Genomic DNA, 17,565 nt, shown 5'->3' on the forward strand with positions numbered 1-17,565 from the left:
GTTGTATGCTCTGCTCCGTGACTAAAGATAGGAATAAAAACAGCTCCCAAGTCTCTTTTTAAGTTCAGCGATACCTTTACTAGACCAGGCCCTGACCCTGCCAAACGTCCCCAGTGTATTACAGAAGCTGAGGCTTGAGAATTTGTTGGCTGTTGAGCTTGGGCGCTGCCAACCTCTAGAGGAAGGCTGAAGTTCCTCTGAGGTGTTAACAGCACCTGGATCTCATTTGCCACCCTCACTGTGCAGATTTCAAGTTTGGATGAGTACTTCAGGAGACAGAAACATGGGCAGACACACACAACGCACTCATTTCCAGACTGCAAAATAACTGCTCTTTTCTGACGGAAGTGGCCCGTTTCAAGCTGTAGGCGAGTTTTTAAAAAGTATCATTTGAAGGCAGCCAGCCACAGTTGGGCGAAGCTGCTTGTAACCGCGGCTGAAATAGATAGGCCTGACTAGTGCTTGTGCTGTAACGTAAGACGCCATCCCAGCGATGGCCCCTCATACAGCAAATGAGCCCAGGCGGTGGAAGTTGGCTTTTCAGCCTGCCTGTCCAAACCAAGTCCTCTGCCTCTTCAAAAGGGTGGCTTCTGCCCAACTCAGTGGTCTAAATGTTAATCCTGCCTTAAGGAACCCGTCTCTGGTTTAATACCCACTACCTTTCCCCATTCCTTATCTACACATCATTGGCCAAAATTAACTTCTGCCAATTTGTTACATTTTATACCTCCGAAGAGAAAAGTTCTTGGACATTCTGCCTCTCTCCAGCGATGATCAGGTTCCTGAGCGATGCTGTACGGAGACTAAATACAGGTATGCAAGTACCGCCTTCCTTTTCCTCACACCCCCCCCCCTTTTGTCTTGTCTCTTAGAGATGCTTTTCATTACAGCAGTTATTTTCAACTTATGTTAAGATCTTACAGGATGCACTCTCCATTTGTTCTGGATTTTCCCTAATTGGTTACTTGAGAAAAACAAAAAGGCTCCCTAGAGTTTCAATCACAACTTGCATTTCAACAATGCTTCTCGCATGATAGGCTTTAGTTTCATTTATTCATGTGCTTCAGTTAAAATAGGAACAATGTTAAATCAAGATGTGCTCTTCTACTATTACATATAGAACATGTTCCATCAATTTGAAACATCAATAATTTTAAATATTTTACATGAATTATTTCTTGGTTTCTTACTATCTTTCTTTGGTACAAGCATTATGGCACATCTGAAAAATGGGGGGCTGGATTCAGCATATGGGGAGCGTGTTAGTGTTAATGCTGGAGAAATGAAGTCAGGTTGGCTTTGATCTAAAGTAATTTTTCAGATGTTCCAATATTGTTTATTTCTCAAAACTGATCTTTTTATTATACAAATAAACCAGATTTTTTTCCTCAGGTTATTATTTTTAGCACATTATATATGATAGGAATTTAAAACCTATGTTGGTTGCTTAACCGAACTTTTACTGTTTTAAGTTTTTACACCTTTATAGTGCTGTAAATACGACAGCCAAGTACCTACCAGCTCAATGAAAGTGGCAGAGAAGTACCTATGCCTGCTTTACAGGTAAGAAAACTGAGGCAAAAGATAATTTTTTCAGTATTAATCTCCTGGCTTACACTGATGTCATCATTTTTGTGCCTTTCCCTAGCTTCCACGCTCCTATCCATTGCTCTAAGCTAGGCTGCCTCAGAACTTCATCGCATGCTGGGCACTGGCTGCTTTGAGAGTCCCGGTTTACCTTCAGTACGCATGCGTGGACTTACAGTAGAGGAAAACTTCTCTTCCCCGCCCCTGTTTTCCCACTAATTCTTGAAAGAAGTTGAGAAATTCCGAATTTTAAAAAAACTTAGTAAAAGCCACACATCACATTTCTATTCCCTACATCTGATTTGCAACACTTGCACTGTACGGAGAGGTGAGAGGGGCAAAGCACATTTTTCAGATCCACATGCTTGGTGGAATGCAGAGGAGATGGTGAAACCTACAACCTCTCCATTTATGGGCTTTTCACGTAAGTAAGAGAAGAAGAACTTTCCATAAAACTAGAAAAAAAGAAGATGGGACATTTACAAAAAACAGAGCAGAGGTAGACAAAACCCGGAAGATATACTGTACCTGTTCACCTAAGAGAAATCTTTAACCACTTCTTTACACAAAATATAACCCCCATTTTGTTTTATTTTGTTTTGAGCAAATGGTGTCCTGCAAGAGCATCACTCATCAATATACAGACATTTACAGCTTTATGAAGTCTGATTACTTAATCCCAAAGCTCCAGATTCCCACTGATGAGTAAGTTCAAGAATGGAAGCCAAGTCCTGCCGGCTCTACGGGCTCCCCACTGGGGGTTCAATGGGGTGCAGCCATATTGTCCTCCTGAAGCCTCTGCTAGACCTTTTGATTTCCCAAAAGAGGGGAAAGTAAGAAAAAGGAAATAAACCTCATTAGGAAAAACATCCCGCAGTTTAATTGAAATGGCAAATGCAAAGTTAAAAAATAAAAAAATAAAAAAAGCTACGCATCATGAAAGATAAAACAGTAGAATAAATATATATACATACAGTGGTTTTCAAAATAGTCGTATCTTAAAATAAAAACATACAACAACTCTCAGGAAAACAACAGGCAATACTAATAGAGACATTCTGTTTAAATATTTGGTATTTTAATTTACGAACTATGTTTCTCTTCTGCATTTATTTCAGGAAAACTTGGGGGACATGCTGTAAAGTTCTGGTATTAGTATTCTCTTTTTATTGTTCCTTTGGAAGGAAAAGTGTATGATTTTTGCTGTTCGTTCTACTTCCTCAAATCACTGAACGCAGCTGGGTTCTGTGTCCAAAGAGGGAGCAGATCACTGTGTAGAACGTTCTACCCCGATGCTGTTCTGGGAAAATGGGAAGCTAAGCTAGATGTGTTGATTCGGACTCAGCCTTTTAAAAAACTACGTCATCGTATCCACTTTTGGCAACAGAGAGAGAGAATGCCTTCACTGATGCTTGATCTTCTCTTCTGTTCGAAGTTAGTGCGTTTTCAGTGGGATGTTTCGCTTCCAAGGATTTTTCTTCTCATTCTGATCATGTAAACTGGCAAAGAGCGAGACAATCCTCCCTTCCACGCAGTTCTGCTGCTTTTTGCTGACAGGTGTATGACAGGTACAATTTCTGTGCTGTCAAGAGCACAGAAAGCATACTTGTTATTTTACTAACGGTAGGACTCCTGAGATCTAAAAAACAGGTCAATTCTTCAAATGTTAACAATGAAGGTCTTGAACTTTGCATCTTTTAGATGATGGCTCTTCCATCTTCAGTGCTTCTAAATTACTGGAATCAGAATTGCCCTTATCCAAGACAACAGTTATACCAGATAGAAGGTACCCTCCACCTCCGCTCATTGTCAGTTTTGGATGGCTTCGATCTGGTAAGACCTTTAAAAAAACAAAACCCAAAACAAACAAAAAAACAAGTATCTGTAAAAACTCACTCTATATGTGCACATCAAACTCTGTAATTTAAACTCAGAGTATAAGATGTAATCTGTTTTCCCAGCCACCACAACAAACAGCCATTTGCAAAGTGTATTTATCTTTAAAGGGCAAAGTATCTGCATACCAGAAATCAGTTACAGAAACACATAAGAATACAGGCTACCGCCTTACCGATTACTTCTTCGTGGCATTTCCAGCAAAATTATGAAGTCAAGGTTTGGGATACATGGAAGTCTCATTAATATGTTCAGAACTGGTGTACTTTGCAAGAAACCACAGCTGGACTAAAAAAGCGGCATTAAGTAACACAGTAATTTCCAGTTCTGTCACTGTAATCTTTACGTAGCTAATCTTAAGGTCAAGACATAGCAACGAACCATCGCTTTCAGCTACATTATACTTTTCTGTAAAGGCTTTCTCTTCAGTTACGCTTCCTCCTTGCTTTGACTGCCATCACAGGTCTAAGCTGACGTACCTGTGTCCAGGAGACGATGCGGTATTGTTCCTAACTGCACCTGGACATAGTAACCCTTGCCAAGCCTAACTTGTGTGAACACCTTCATCTATCAATCTCCTAATCATTCCCAATTTGGTTGCCTGCTCAACAGTCAGTAATCGTGGCCACCCTTGAATTAAGTCATCCCCTAAATAGTAATTCCTTACGGACTCCAGAAGCCTATGGGCAAGGAGAAAGTCAGTAAAATGCAAGAACCTCTTCAGTGGTGGTGAGCTGCTTAGAGATCAGACATGCTTCTGTTTCTCCATAGCTGAGAGGGTACTGCACGTTCGCAAACATCTTGTTTAAACAAAATTAGCCAAGCTGACATTTTTCACTGTGGAGATGTTTTCCCCCTCTCATCTTGTTTTCATTGTTCAGTTCCCAGACCGGAAACTCCTTGTTACTTTAGTTCCAGGAAACGTGTTATTTGAAGACGCTGACTCTGTAAGTCACCACCATTCTTAACATTACAAATTTTTTTTCAGCTATCAAACCAATTGGAAATGAATAAACACTTGTAATATTTTGCTATGTCTCTCTTACATGCCATCAGATTGTCCTTCACTTTAGGCTAGCTACTAAAGCAGCACAACTATTTATTAGATTTGTCAGTGTGCTACAAATATTTCAGCAAATGTTTAAATGAAATGCTTTGTAAGAAGAAAATAAAGTATTTCCATTTGAAATTGTTGCAATGAAGCATTAAAACTCTTCAGAACATTTTCCCACTGCTCTCAGGTAGAACAAATGCATGAGCTTATACATAGTTTCAGTCAGTCCAAAACCCACGTATTTTCAGAGAGTGTTTTGTTCCCCAGTATTCATGCAGTTTTGACAGCCACTTGCTGTAATCCTTACCTGGTAGTTTCGTAGCCAGGTTTCAGACAGCTTGAGGTTAATAACACCAACAGCAGAATAGTCTCAAGCTTGAACTGTAACAGCTAAAGCAACATACTCGATTTACCTCTTTATACTGGCAGTAGACAACAAAAGGCCTTGAAGGAGCAACAAATTCCAATAAAGAAAGTAATAAAGGAGTGGGATGAAACTTGCTGGCTACAATTAAGCTGCAACAGAAATTTCATGCACGTTAGTTTTCTGCTTCTAAAACCTACTCATCAAGTAACGTTCTCTCCTACTTAGCACAGCGATCAATTATAGCTTAAATGTTGCTAATCAACACATTTTCATGGCTCTAACAACTCCCAAAATACAAAAACAAATCACGATTTCCTACTTGCATAATGAAGAGGATAAAACACTTGTTCCCTGAAGTGCAGTATATTAAACGCATTGCAGAAGCACTCACTTCAGCTGTGTTGAGCTCCACAGTAATTCTTGCGACCCAAGAATTTGCGTGCTGCTTTCTCTACCCTAAGACCATTGTCCAAATGTAATTTAGATTTTGTGACTGCTAATTGTTGCTTAGAATGTAACCTCATTCATGATTCTTTAGACTGGGTAATCTTCATTAAATACAGTTTTATGTTAAAAAGCTATTATTTAAGGAGAAAACAATCCCTTGGTGGGCATGACTAAAAATCTTTTAAAAAGAAATTATGTCCTTGTCAACTTAAAGACTTCATATTTTATTCATCCTCATTTTAATATCACATTATAACTCATATTTACAGATGCTTAAGATTCTCTACAGATATCTAGAGTTTTTATTAAAAAAATCACGGCTAAAGTGTACTGCAAGAAATGGTTACTATTCAATTAGTCAACAAGTTGTAGTTGTGCAGGAAGAATGGGCTAATTAAACTACTTCTCCAGTATACAGTTACTACATGAAAAGGCCCATCAATTAATTAACATTTGTTCTCCAGGGGAACATACAGCACTGGAGACACCGTCAAACCTATCTAACAAAAGGGAGGTAAAAATGGATGTTCAATTTTCTAAACACAACAGAGATAAAGAGGTGAAGCAATTCTTTTACAGTTGTTTGCATTTCAGTTCTCTGCTGGCCATGGCCTTGCAGGCTACAGATTTACCTCAAATCCAAACTTCAAAAAAATTGTGCTCAGTAATTAACCAAGTGGACCATAAAGAAAAAAGACTCCAGACTGTGTCTCAGAAGGCTTGGAGTGCCGCGCTGACACTTCCAGGAGCTCTGCCAGACAACAGGAAGGTAGGTGAGAGATGAGAGAGGCTGTGAAAAATCAAATTCTGTTCTCTCATATGGCAGCACATATTGCTGTCAGCAGGTAGTCTGGCCAGTCGCAAAATTAATGTAAAGGGTGAGAGGGGAGGAGGAGGAGGTAGAGGAAGGGCAGCGAAGGGGAGAGAGGGGGTGTGTGGTCTAATTCTGAACACATGGAGTGTCTACAAACCAATTTCCACTTTCATAGTGTCAGAAAAACATAACAGTCTATCTTAAAAAAGTCGTCTTTAAAGGAATACCAAACCCCTAATGAATGTCTTCCTTTTTCCCCCTCAAAGACCTATGACAGACTTCAACTCTCACAAATGGGAATTGAACAAACAGATCTAGTATAAGCAATGTTTTACCACATAACAGCACAGAAGATACGATTTTTAGAAAATTTGTATCTTCTACATTAAGTAGTAAATATTGTTAAATTCAGGACCTCAAGAAGTAATTCTCCTAAAGTTGATGCCCATCTTTACCTAACAACCAGTTTTTCTTTACTCTGACAGTAAGTCCTAATCTTTCTCCCCACCTCCAATGTTAACCTATCCTTTCCCCGTTTCTCTCTTGCAAAACAAAACAAAATCCTAACTTCCCTGCCTGCTTCTACTCATCTGCCAAGTCATTAGTTCGAAGCATTTCTTTATTCCATGCCAATTTTTCCTGGCTTAGCAGTGTATGTACCCTGTGGCTCTTGATCTAAACAAATGGTGGGCTCTAAAAGGCAGATGACTAAAGAAAGGTGATCCTGACTGAGCCATGTGCCTTCAGGCAACCGTAAACTTCTCTTCCCCTCCCCCTCATGCTGAAGACTTCCTAAAGCAAGAAATAACTCATCCCTTCAAGTATATAATTTGTTATAGCTTTCATGCATTACAAAGGACAAAAGGAGTATACAAGTGATTGAAAACAAATGAACAAGAGACAAACACTAAAGAGGCTTCCTTGAACTCAAACTTCATCAACAACCGAATATACTATTTTACGCTACAGGAAGAATCAAGTAAAGTCAAAAATTAATTTTCACTTTGCCAGACCATGCACAGACATTATAACGATGGGTGCAGGAGACAGCGGTAAAACCATAACAAAACACTACCACTGTTTAGGCAGCTTAATGTCATCCACAGGCATCGCCAGTGGTGCTGCTGCTGCCAAACAGATGTGCAGTACTTTCTACAAACCTCCTTTACCATTTTAATGCTTTCAGAGAACACGGAATGACCTGTCTCTGCATCTTTATAGAAAGGGCTAATTCTACCACTTAAATACACTAGATTAGATATACTAAAATACAAATGAGCATGAGTTAAAACATTTCATAATAATAAAAACAAAAATTATACACAAGCATTTAAACATAACCAATAAATGTGTATTAAAATGCATCCAAGCAGAACGGCTTTATTCCCAGTGAGCCAATATTCTTAGGAGGAAAAAATGAATATGAACGTTGTTAAATTAACTAAATCAATGTTACCTCATTAACTCAAATCACTTCAGCATTTGCTAAGAACATTATGAAAAAGTCACAACCACCAAGTGCTCTTACACTATTGTGGGGCTGAATTTCTAGGAATATGTTTATTGTATTTGTTTTAAACTTCTGATATTAAATCTTCATGTTAAATTGTTCCTTGGGAACAATCAATCCTGGTTAAAGCAGGTAAAATGAAGTTATGTGTTTTTCCTGTGTAAAAAAGAAATGAGTTTCTAAAAACAAACCAACCAACCAAACCCCAAAACAACAAACTTAGTTCCAATTTAATAAACTTAAAACTCAGGTTCTACTTTGCCAGTTAGAATCCTCTGATTTTTATCGGCAGTCATTTGGTATTAAATTCTGACTGGATTCTGTTTCTCTTTGGACAGGTTTGGGTTTTTTTTTTTAATGTTTACTCATAGCTAGTCAGGAAACAATGACTTTTAGATTACGAAATTTCAAACCATTTAAATCACAGAAAAAATCTCAACCAGGTAAGAACCAAACAAGACCCAAGACACACCTGGGTTGACTGCTTGCTTCTAAATATTAAGAAAAATTTAGGGTATTTTTAAAACAAAGCTTTTATTTGCTTCAGAGGAAATTATTTTCTGTAGATGTGTTTTCAAACAGAAAACCTTTCTGACTACAAACTCACTCACCCATCAGCATTCTTCTCTCTCAACAAAGCAGCAGTTTCTATTAGCTTTTTCCTTCTCTCCCATTGTTTTCTTTGCTTTTCCCGAATCTTTGAAAAACAAAACAAATAGTTTGCACTTTAATTGGTAATTATATATTGGATCACTATTGCATGGTCTGAATTTTCATTTTTTTGCATCTTAGATGGCTTAGCGTAAGACAAAAGACAACTTCCAGAGTTCCATTTTAACACCTGAGTAAACTGTATTTCAGCATGTCTGATTCAGATGGCAGAATTTTAAGTGTATAGACGATGTAATACTTGAATAGCCACAATAAATATTCTTACATTTTCTTTATATCCTTTTTCTTTGTTCTCTTTAAATTCTACATCTTCAGCATTAACGTCCATTGTTTCTTGCTCTTCTGTTTGGTTGATCTCCATAGCAGCTTCAGTAGTAGGTTCCTCTTCTGTTTCCTGTAGGGAAGTCTGCTTCTCGTCAGTCGATCCATTGCTTTCTTCTTCCACTAGCACGTTATCTTCAGGTTCTGAAGGCAGAGTCTCTGTAGAAAATGTCCCAGAGAGGAGACTATCCACTTTGCTGAGAGGAAATTCATGAAGATTATCGAAAAAAAGTTTTGGAAATCCAAAACAACTGGTAGCAGCTCTAACGGGTCCCCCTCCTGGATACATCTGAATAATGGATCCATAGCCTATGAGACCAAAAGAATCAAAAACACATTGGAAAGGCAGAATTTCTTAAATTGCTTACATTTTCTAAATTTCTAAAATGCTTAAATGAAGAATTCATTTAAGAATGAGTAAGTAAATTGCCTGCTCTTAATCTAACCTTCATCAAATTTAACAGGCTGCTGAAGTATGCCTCGAGAAATCTTTATTGGAAGGACAACAGTTACTGCAACTCAAAAGGACAAGGTAACTCAAAGATTATGCATGTATTAAACATGCGTTTAGGATTAGCACAGAACATATAAGCAGTGACAAATTGTTAGAAAAGCTAATTTAATAATTAAAAAGACAAATTTTCTACAGTATTTGTTACTTATAACTATGGAGTGGCTTTGATTAAAAAAAAAGCTAATTTAAACAGCACTGAGAGGCAAAGAATTTCTTCAACATCCAGACTCTAAAGAGATGCCAGGTGCTTAAATGTACTAAAAAGAACTTTTCAATAGTTACATTGAAATTGCATCTTATTTAATTCACTTCAGAAAGTATCCCCATGGCCAAAAGTTGCTGAAACAAAAACAATTTGTAGTATAACTGCCTGTGTGCTTCTCAGCCAACAGACAGCACATCTGGGTGCAAAACATCACATCACGCTTCCTACCTTTCCAGGCTTCTGGAATATAATTGTCATCTCTGTTTAGTGTCTTTGAATGACTTACGATGAAACGTATTAACTGAGTTTGAGAAATAAAAAACAAGTCAAACTTCCCCTAGAATACGCTCAAGAAAATGTCATATACTACTTTTAAAATACACATTTTGCAGAGGTTAAATCTCTGGCGCAGTGAACAAGGAATGACAATATTTTCAGTGCTGTGGGCTGTCTGAATTCCAGTGTTACTACTCATGTTTTCTGCCATTCACTTTCCCAGACTTCCCAGGTGCCTGGGAAGAATCTGCACACAAGCTCCTTACAGCCTTTTCCGAACGCAATGTTGTTACGCTAAGACAGAAACTAAAACAGATCGACATACAGTGGTATCAACTTTAAATTTGTTTTTTATTTTTAAACAGTGAAAAATAAATCCAACTGAAATACGCAAAAGACAACTTTCTCCAATGGAAAAACAAGTATCTCTTTGCATACTGGAGACGGTAAAAGTAGATTTTAAAAACTGAGAAAGTATTTTGAAGCACTGCCTTTTAAAAGTATCACAGAGATGCGTATTTCTTAAGTTTCAAGTAAGCCCTCAGTCTGTACATTACTAAAGCTACCGTGTTACTTACCTCCCATTCGTTCCATCACTGCACCCAGCACAAGGCCTGCACATGTTTCCATTACAATCATCTTGTTGCCAGCACGGATGTTTCCTAAAGTCAGCATCTGAGCTAGGGTGTCATAGCGCAAGTGGCTGGAAGACAGAGGGTTTTTAGAAATACCAAATGAGTTTTCTTACAGTTAGAAATACTGTGTATTAGCTCAGGAGCCTGTCAAAAGAAGTTGGATTACAGGTAGATTTTCAGGAACAGCATCAGTGGCCTTCCGAGTCACCATGCAGAAACTTATAATTAACCACCTGGTAATAAAGAAGTACTAGAACTGGAGCCAACAAGAAATCAGCAGAGAATAGGCGTTTAGGTTTACAAAGAAAATAGCAAAAGTAGGATATGAAGTAGGGTGCACATAATAAAGTGCACATCTTGTGCTGTGCCAGTCAGACAAAATATTTTTTAAACATCTTTTCAATTTTTGGTTGTTCTCTCTAACATGTCAGTTTTGTAAAGAAGAGATGGTATTTTAATGCATTTCCTAATCCAGTAATGTATCCTTAGTGATTTTCATCTGTTCCGCAGTAGCACGCACCCCCTGCAATCCAGGATCAAAACCTAACTCTACTGACTGCAGCACCTGCACTAAAGAGACTCAGCGATGGCCAAGGAAATTACAACTAATCTTAACAGATAAATAAAGCCAAGTGAAGGAGATGGGGGAAGAAGGAAAAAGGTTTGAGAAGCCTTAAACAACATAAATAGCAGTTTTTTCAGTCTCAGCATCTTACATCTACTTTTACTACTTTAAAAATGATAAATCCGTCCATCCTAAACAATGTCTGGAACAACGTATCATTTAATTTAGGGAAGCGAAAATCACAACTAGATCTCTGCCCCCCCCAGTGTTAACCACATGTTTTCAAATTCTGGAGACTTCTGATTGAAGAAGATTTGATTCCCTAACATGTTAAAGACAAAAATTCCGGCTTCTGGTAGGTGGCTTGTTATTTTGATTACTGAGCCAGAAAACAGAGACAATATGCCACTGACCAACAACAAATAAGAGATTCCTCTGCAAATGCAAACAGCCTCTGCCTATGTAGGCAATTAGCAAGATGGTGGTGGTAGGGAAACGGTAAAAGTGGATACTGCATGCAAGAGTTTTCTCTTCACTGCAATAGCGTATTGATTCATCTTCTATGGCACATTATTTTTCATTAATTTACAATCTTTCCATTAACAGGAAAAAAAGAAGAAATGTGATGAGTATTATATACTCTGGTATAATACAGTTATTTTGAAAAATATTCAAATATATCTGTTAGAATTTGAAAAAAGAAACAAAATGAAAACTTACTTAATTTTTCCAGGTTCCCTTGCATAATACATTGTTGAAAGAATGCGAGTGGATGGTTTCACAATTGTAATAACTGCCTCGTATCTGTAAGAAACACATAGTAATAGTCTTATTTCAAGCTCAACAACTTAGAGAACTACTAAGTGTTTTCCAGATTTTAAAATTCACTTACTTTTTTTTCTTCTTCTTTATGTATTTATCTTGAGCAAATTCTGTTTTGTCTCTGAATGTTGTACTGTTCTCTATTAACTGTTGAACTATTTCCTTGGAAGAGACAATTTATTTTTATTGTAGCTGGTATTTATTTCTCATGCATTTCATACATAGTATTTTTTTTAAACAAACACTGAAAATATTTTCTTCCGATAGAAGCAGGTATACCATTAACTTCTACTGACATTAATAGCAAAGTAAATTTCTACTAATCGACATGACAAGTGAGGCGCTACCCTGACTATGTGTGGGAATTTAATCATATACTTCTGCCTCTAGGTGTTCTTTAGCTATATAATGCCAGCATAAAAATGATAAAACTGAAAATGCTTATCCTGGAAAGGGGATATTTTGTGGGGAAGGAGTCTGGTAGGTGCCAGAACTAACTCATGAGACAGGGCAGACTCGTATGACCAGAAATGAAGAAAAAGCAGGATTGTTCCTTTCAGCATCAGCAAGTCATTACTTCAGCTCTTACTGTGAAGCCTCAGTACCTACATATTCTTACCCTCTACTGAATGTCAAGAAGACTACCTTGCTTTCTCTAAGTGACTAGCTATTTTTAATTTAATTAATTTCATTTATTTAGAATGAGGTAGTTATGTTTATTGTCAGTTATTATGGAACAGCTGACATATATTCTGTCAGTCTAACATTCCCCATAGTAACTGGTTTGCATGACAGTACCCTAAGTCCTGTGTGAAGCTATACAGGCAAAAATGTTCTACAAAACCAAACCAAACCAAGGAACCTGATGTCATATGTAATATTTACTTTAATCCAACTCCCTCTTTGGGACTCTAGTCTGTCTTCAGCATCTCTGTCTCTGAGGGTAACTTTTTTTCCATCTTGTCCTAGTTCTTCCCCTATACTCCGGCTATTTATCAGACATCTCCCTTACCCCACTTAATTTCTTCCCAAATTGTGCTAGACTCCTGTACCAGCCCCTTGCACGATGTCAAACTCCTTAGCATTTACTATTTCCTACAATACCCCCCACGACTTCTTCCTTCTCTAGCTCCCAGGTTTTCCCAGAATCCCAGGTTTTGTTTCCTGGTCTCCTTGTTCTAATCTCCTCCCTTTGCCAATCCAACTCTTCCTCCTCATACTTTCAGGTTCCAGTTGGAGGGATCATTAGGACCTCCAACAGAAAAAAGCTTTCATTTCTCAGGGTTTGTCTCCATGCCTGCACTACAAGAACGAATGCTGCAGAATGCTATTTTGGTTGTTGTGACCAAAGTAGTTTAACTGCTAAGATTTTAAGTTTCTATTAAACATGTAGGAAGAGCAACAGTGTAACCTGGCCTCGCAGGAGTTTGGAGAGGGTGGTGGTGGGGCATGACAAAAGGAGTATTTTCAATGGGGACACTACATCTCCCATTGCGCTTTAAGAACCTGCTCCAAAATATAGTGGTGCAAGTACTTCTCACATTCTATTGCTATTTTCAAGCCATTATTTCTTAAAGCCCTTCAAGCACTTAAAATGTACTATTAATGGCATGAAACAGCACATCTTTCTCTTTTTGCCTTATTCTTGGAAAAAGTTGAATGCAGTGTCTGGGTTATTTGGGGTTTTGGTGTTGGGTTTTTTTTCAGTAAAATTTGCAGTGAGAAAACTGGGGAGTATTTCTGCAGGGTAAGCAAAACAAGCCAAAGGGAAGCTGCAGCACTGTGCAATGCCCTGGGAGTACATGCCACTTGTAGTCTGCATCCTAACACCTATCCCTCAGGACCTGGGAAGGATTTGGAAAGTGATGGGAAATCAAACCCCATTAACACTGCGGTTGCTTTATTTCAAAGAACAATCATCTCTAATGTGAGCCTGAGTCAGAGACATGCCATTCACAAGCATGAGTTCAAATTTTACCAGACATTTCTGGAAGAATAATATGTTACTGCTAATACAACACAGTCTAAAATGAATATTCAGCTACAGTTCAGAAGCCAGAGTTAACAAAGTAGGATGTTTTAATAACCTAAAATAACAGTATGGTAGATATATGGCACAGACATGCTGAGGACATACAGAAAAGTCAGAGTGATCTTCTGCCACGGATAATGAGAACAAGTAGAAAACGTCGAAGCTATCAGACCGATTAGTACACTCTTCTCAAAGAGGTAACACCACGAGCAGCACAACCAGGGAAACAGAAGAAATACCAACACCTTGGACCCATCCATTATTAAGCAGGCAAAAGCAGAACAGCTGCTCTGAAGAGCAGCAGCAAACAGCAAGATGCAAAGAAGAGATGAACTTGATGTAAGCATGAGCAATTTCTTATTTTTATTAGAAAGGGTAAACCAAAGATGAGAGAGAATTTTGACTGATAACATGTGCAGAACAGAATTGGCTGCAATGGTTTATTAACATTTAAGATGGCCTCACTTCTTGTTGACAAAGTGTGGGGTAAAATCCAATCCCTTTTCTAACAGAACGGAACTGATCACTTGAGAATATTCTTAGCTTTTGAGGTGCAGATAAAACACAGGCATCACATGTGTTTGGTAGGTACCGCCTAGAGGCGCACTGATAGAACCTTTGTTTCATAGTGTTATTTGTTAATACTTTGGTGTTTATCCATAATCCTTTCCTACACCTTTGATAGTTTAATTACTGCATGATTTTAATACGTCTGTAATATAGAAATAATATGTTGAATCCTTTGAACAAACAAAACCAAAAGGTGATTACGTGAGCTGTATTTCCTTAACAGTTTTAGTATTTCTTTTTGTCTGTTATGACTTCTGATGCTGTAAAAATTCACTTTACTCTCTATTGACAAAGTTGCCAACCTTACATGAAGTTTTCTCTGAAAATAGCCTTTGCATTTTTGCAAAAACAGATCTTTAGGAAAAACATGACTTGAGCAGAAAAACAAAGAAAAATCACTGAAGTCTATGCACCAATAAAAAGAATAGCCTACTTCATAAACTAAAATATAACCATCAAGGTAGCACAGAAATGACACCAAAACCTTATTTTTACCTGTCCTTTAATACCCTTGTCCTTCAAAGCCTTTATGTCATCATGAGTCAGTTTTTGAGACTTTCCATCGTCAACTATGTTACGATTATCTGTACCTGCTTCTTTTGTTTCTAAAGGAAAAGGATATAGACTTGTAAAATCTAGCTCTAAATATCTTTAAGTTGGAGAAACATATGATTTTAGTTTCACAGAAAGCAGACTTCTCAGGATTAAACCCACATGCTTCACAGCCTTGCAACGTATTGCCTAAGCAATCAGTGAAATGTAATATGTAAAATACATCTTAGTATATATATTCACCCAAACTAAGGCTCAAATTTTCTCCCATATTAAAAAGCTGATTTGTTATAGGACTAGTGAAAGAGCAGATCAAGACAAAACCATGCACTTTTATGACAGAAAGAATATAAGTAACGTTAAGTTAACCAATGATTAATAGAAAGCTTTTCCGTCATCTTTGGTATTATCAAAGAAACAAATTAATTGGAACTCGTTTTTCCAAACACCAGTTAATCCTCTGTAATACCTGCGGTAGTCTCTTCCACCTCTTGCTTTGGCTGGAGGTTTCCACCACTGGTTACTTCAAATGTAGTTCCATAAATATGTCCGATGGCATTATCCAGATAGAACCACTGCTTCTCAAAAATAATTTTTCTGAAATAATAAAGTTAATGATATTAAAAGCACTATTTTACTATGCCTGAAACCTACAATAGTTGAAAGTAAACTATAGCTTCATATATGCCATTTTTATCTATATCCTTGAAGAAAACCAGGACAAGCATAAAAAGTGAAATACTAACTACTGTTAACCACAAAACCACATTAAACTGAAACTGGTTAGGAAAAGAACAAAGAACTTAAATCGAGCACACAGTAAGAATTTTTTTTTCAGTTCAAAAGAATTCTAAAATGGCAGATGAAACAAGGATATAGCACTCACATTATATAGTACCGTTTTTGACACAGAAAGTCTGAACGAGGCAGAGAATGAAATTAATCTAAAGTATATTAAATCTAGGCTGGGTCATGCAGATTACTGCAAAAAGATGAGCATGGACCTGTATTTTGCAGAGGTCCTTTGAAATAACATTTGCCAAAGGACTATGAAGAAAACAGACAGCAGAGAGTGTAATGTAATCCTAGAAATGTTTAGTATGGGGAGGGTGGGAAGGATTTTATTATCCCTTTCATTTTGATTGCACTGAGGGAGGTTTGCATTTTTCCTTCTTCACACAGAAAAGGACCCACAAAGCCTTTAACTTTCAGGTTCTCCTACTGTAAGTTTCCTTGCTGACCAGAGAAATACCGATCTTGTCAAATGAAACAGGTACCAGTGTCTGTGCCACACTCACATTTGAATCAACACTTACCGATATGAGCTCTTTATTACGCTGATGATACGCATCACTAATTCTGAAGCTAAGCAAAAAGGTTGAGTTGTTATTTCCAGTTTTCGACTGACTGAAGTACACAATTCATGCGTATATTTTAAAGATGGTATTACTTGTATCCCAAAACACAATCCAGAATTTAAGTAAAGCATAAGAATAAAAAGTTTTGTCAGAGACATTACTAAATCCTCTTATTAAAAATTAACATTATATGTGTTCACATAAAGTCTATTAATCTCTGCCAACCCAGATTTTAAAAGACTAATAAATTATTATAAAAGGCTTGAAATGACTGAAAAGAATTTACGTAGATAAAAAATGGTGTGCCTGTGCTCAAATTTCATTTTGATGACCACTCTAAACAGAATATCCAACCACAGCTATTGTCACATGTTCTTGGAGTGTCTTCACCCTCATCAGCTTATAGAAAAGGAAAAATTAATGCAAAAGTTACTTAATTTCCTGTGGCAATATTTACCCTCTGAATTTTTAATTCTTTCTTTTATGATAGTGGTTTTAAACAAAAACTGAAGAGGCACCTAAGATCTGTATCTTGGCAGTGCTAACAGCTCTGCAGGCTAACAGAGTAACTACCTGATTTTGGTGCCAGATTCTACTGGTGAACATTAAGCCTGTCAATAACCAGTACTCCCAAATTCCTAGGTCTGAGCTATGCCATTTTTAAACCAGTCTCATTCAAGCATAGTACCTTTAAAGCTCCATGCTACTGAATCAGATGTCTGGCCACATTACCCAATACTGACTTCTACACATTGGTCTGTAAAATTGTCTACTGCAATGGGAAGAGTCCACTGATTATAGTATTTCCTGCTGGGGTGCAGGCGCTTCTTGCTATGCCAGTTGGCCTAGGAAAAAGAAATAGGAGACCTTTCATAGCATCCTCTCCAAAGCAGTAACTATCCAGAACTGACAGCTAACATCTTCCTACAGTCTAACACCGACGAGAACACTGAAGCCAATCCCTATTATTAACACAGCAATGCTGCATCTCGCAGAAATTACACACCACAGCGAGATAAGTATGATGAAGATATGCTTCTCAGGCTGCTGTGCCTTTTCTCCTATTCAATCGGCACCAGTTTGACAACGACAACACAAAACCATCTTAAATATCTTTCAAATTCTTACAAGAAAGGCAGACAGGAGATCTTCCGGGGTTTTTTGGTCACAGGAACCGAGGCAGCATTAAAAATCGTTCACGCTGCCTGTCACATCGGCCTAGCGAGGCCGTAATTTCTGACTGGCACGGCAAGGAAGCTATGGGTCACCTCGGCGGCATCGGGACCCCCCCCTCCCTCAGGCGGGGCCGCGCGACGACCGTTGGGATCGCCTCACGGGAGAGTAGGGGGAGAGGAAGGCGCAAACCTC

General features: G+C 37.9%; 1 protein-coding gene across 1 annotated transcript; it reads right to left on the reverse strand.

Annotated features, from left to right (window-relative positions):
- Positions 1-2,528: 2,528 nt before the first annotated feature.
- TRMT6 (tRNA methyltransferase 6 homolog (S. cerevisiae)) lies at positions 2,529-17,517 on the reverse strand. Its single transcript, XM_009327098.1, has 11 exons — positions 17,466-17,517; positions 15,309-15,436; positions 14,783-14,892; positions 11,756-11,847; positions 11,584-11,667; positions 10,242-10,366; positions 8,613-8,977; positions 8,287-8,372; positions 4,938-5,053; positions 4,845-4,906; positions 2,529-3,427 (listed from the first exon to the last, which is right to left on the reverse strand). Exons 1-11 carry the CDS (start codon positions 17,474-17,476, stop codon positions 3,254-3,256), a joined length of 1,353 nt encoding a protein of 450 aa, XP_009325373.1. The 5' UTR covers positions 17,477-17,517; the 3' UTR covers positions 2,529-3,253.
- Positions 17,518-17,565: the final 48 nt, after the last annotated feature.

This window comes from Pygoscelis adeliae, unplaced genomic scaffold (assembly GCF_000699105.1).
Source record: "Pygoscelis adeliae isolate BGI_AS28 unplaced genomic scaffold, ASM69910v1 Scaffold137, whole genome shotgun sequence".
NCBI lineage: Eukaryota > Metazoa > Chordata > Aves > Sphenisciformes > Spheniscidae > Pygoscelis > Pygoscelis adeliae.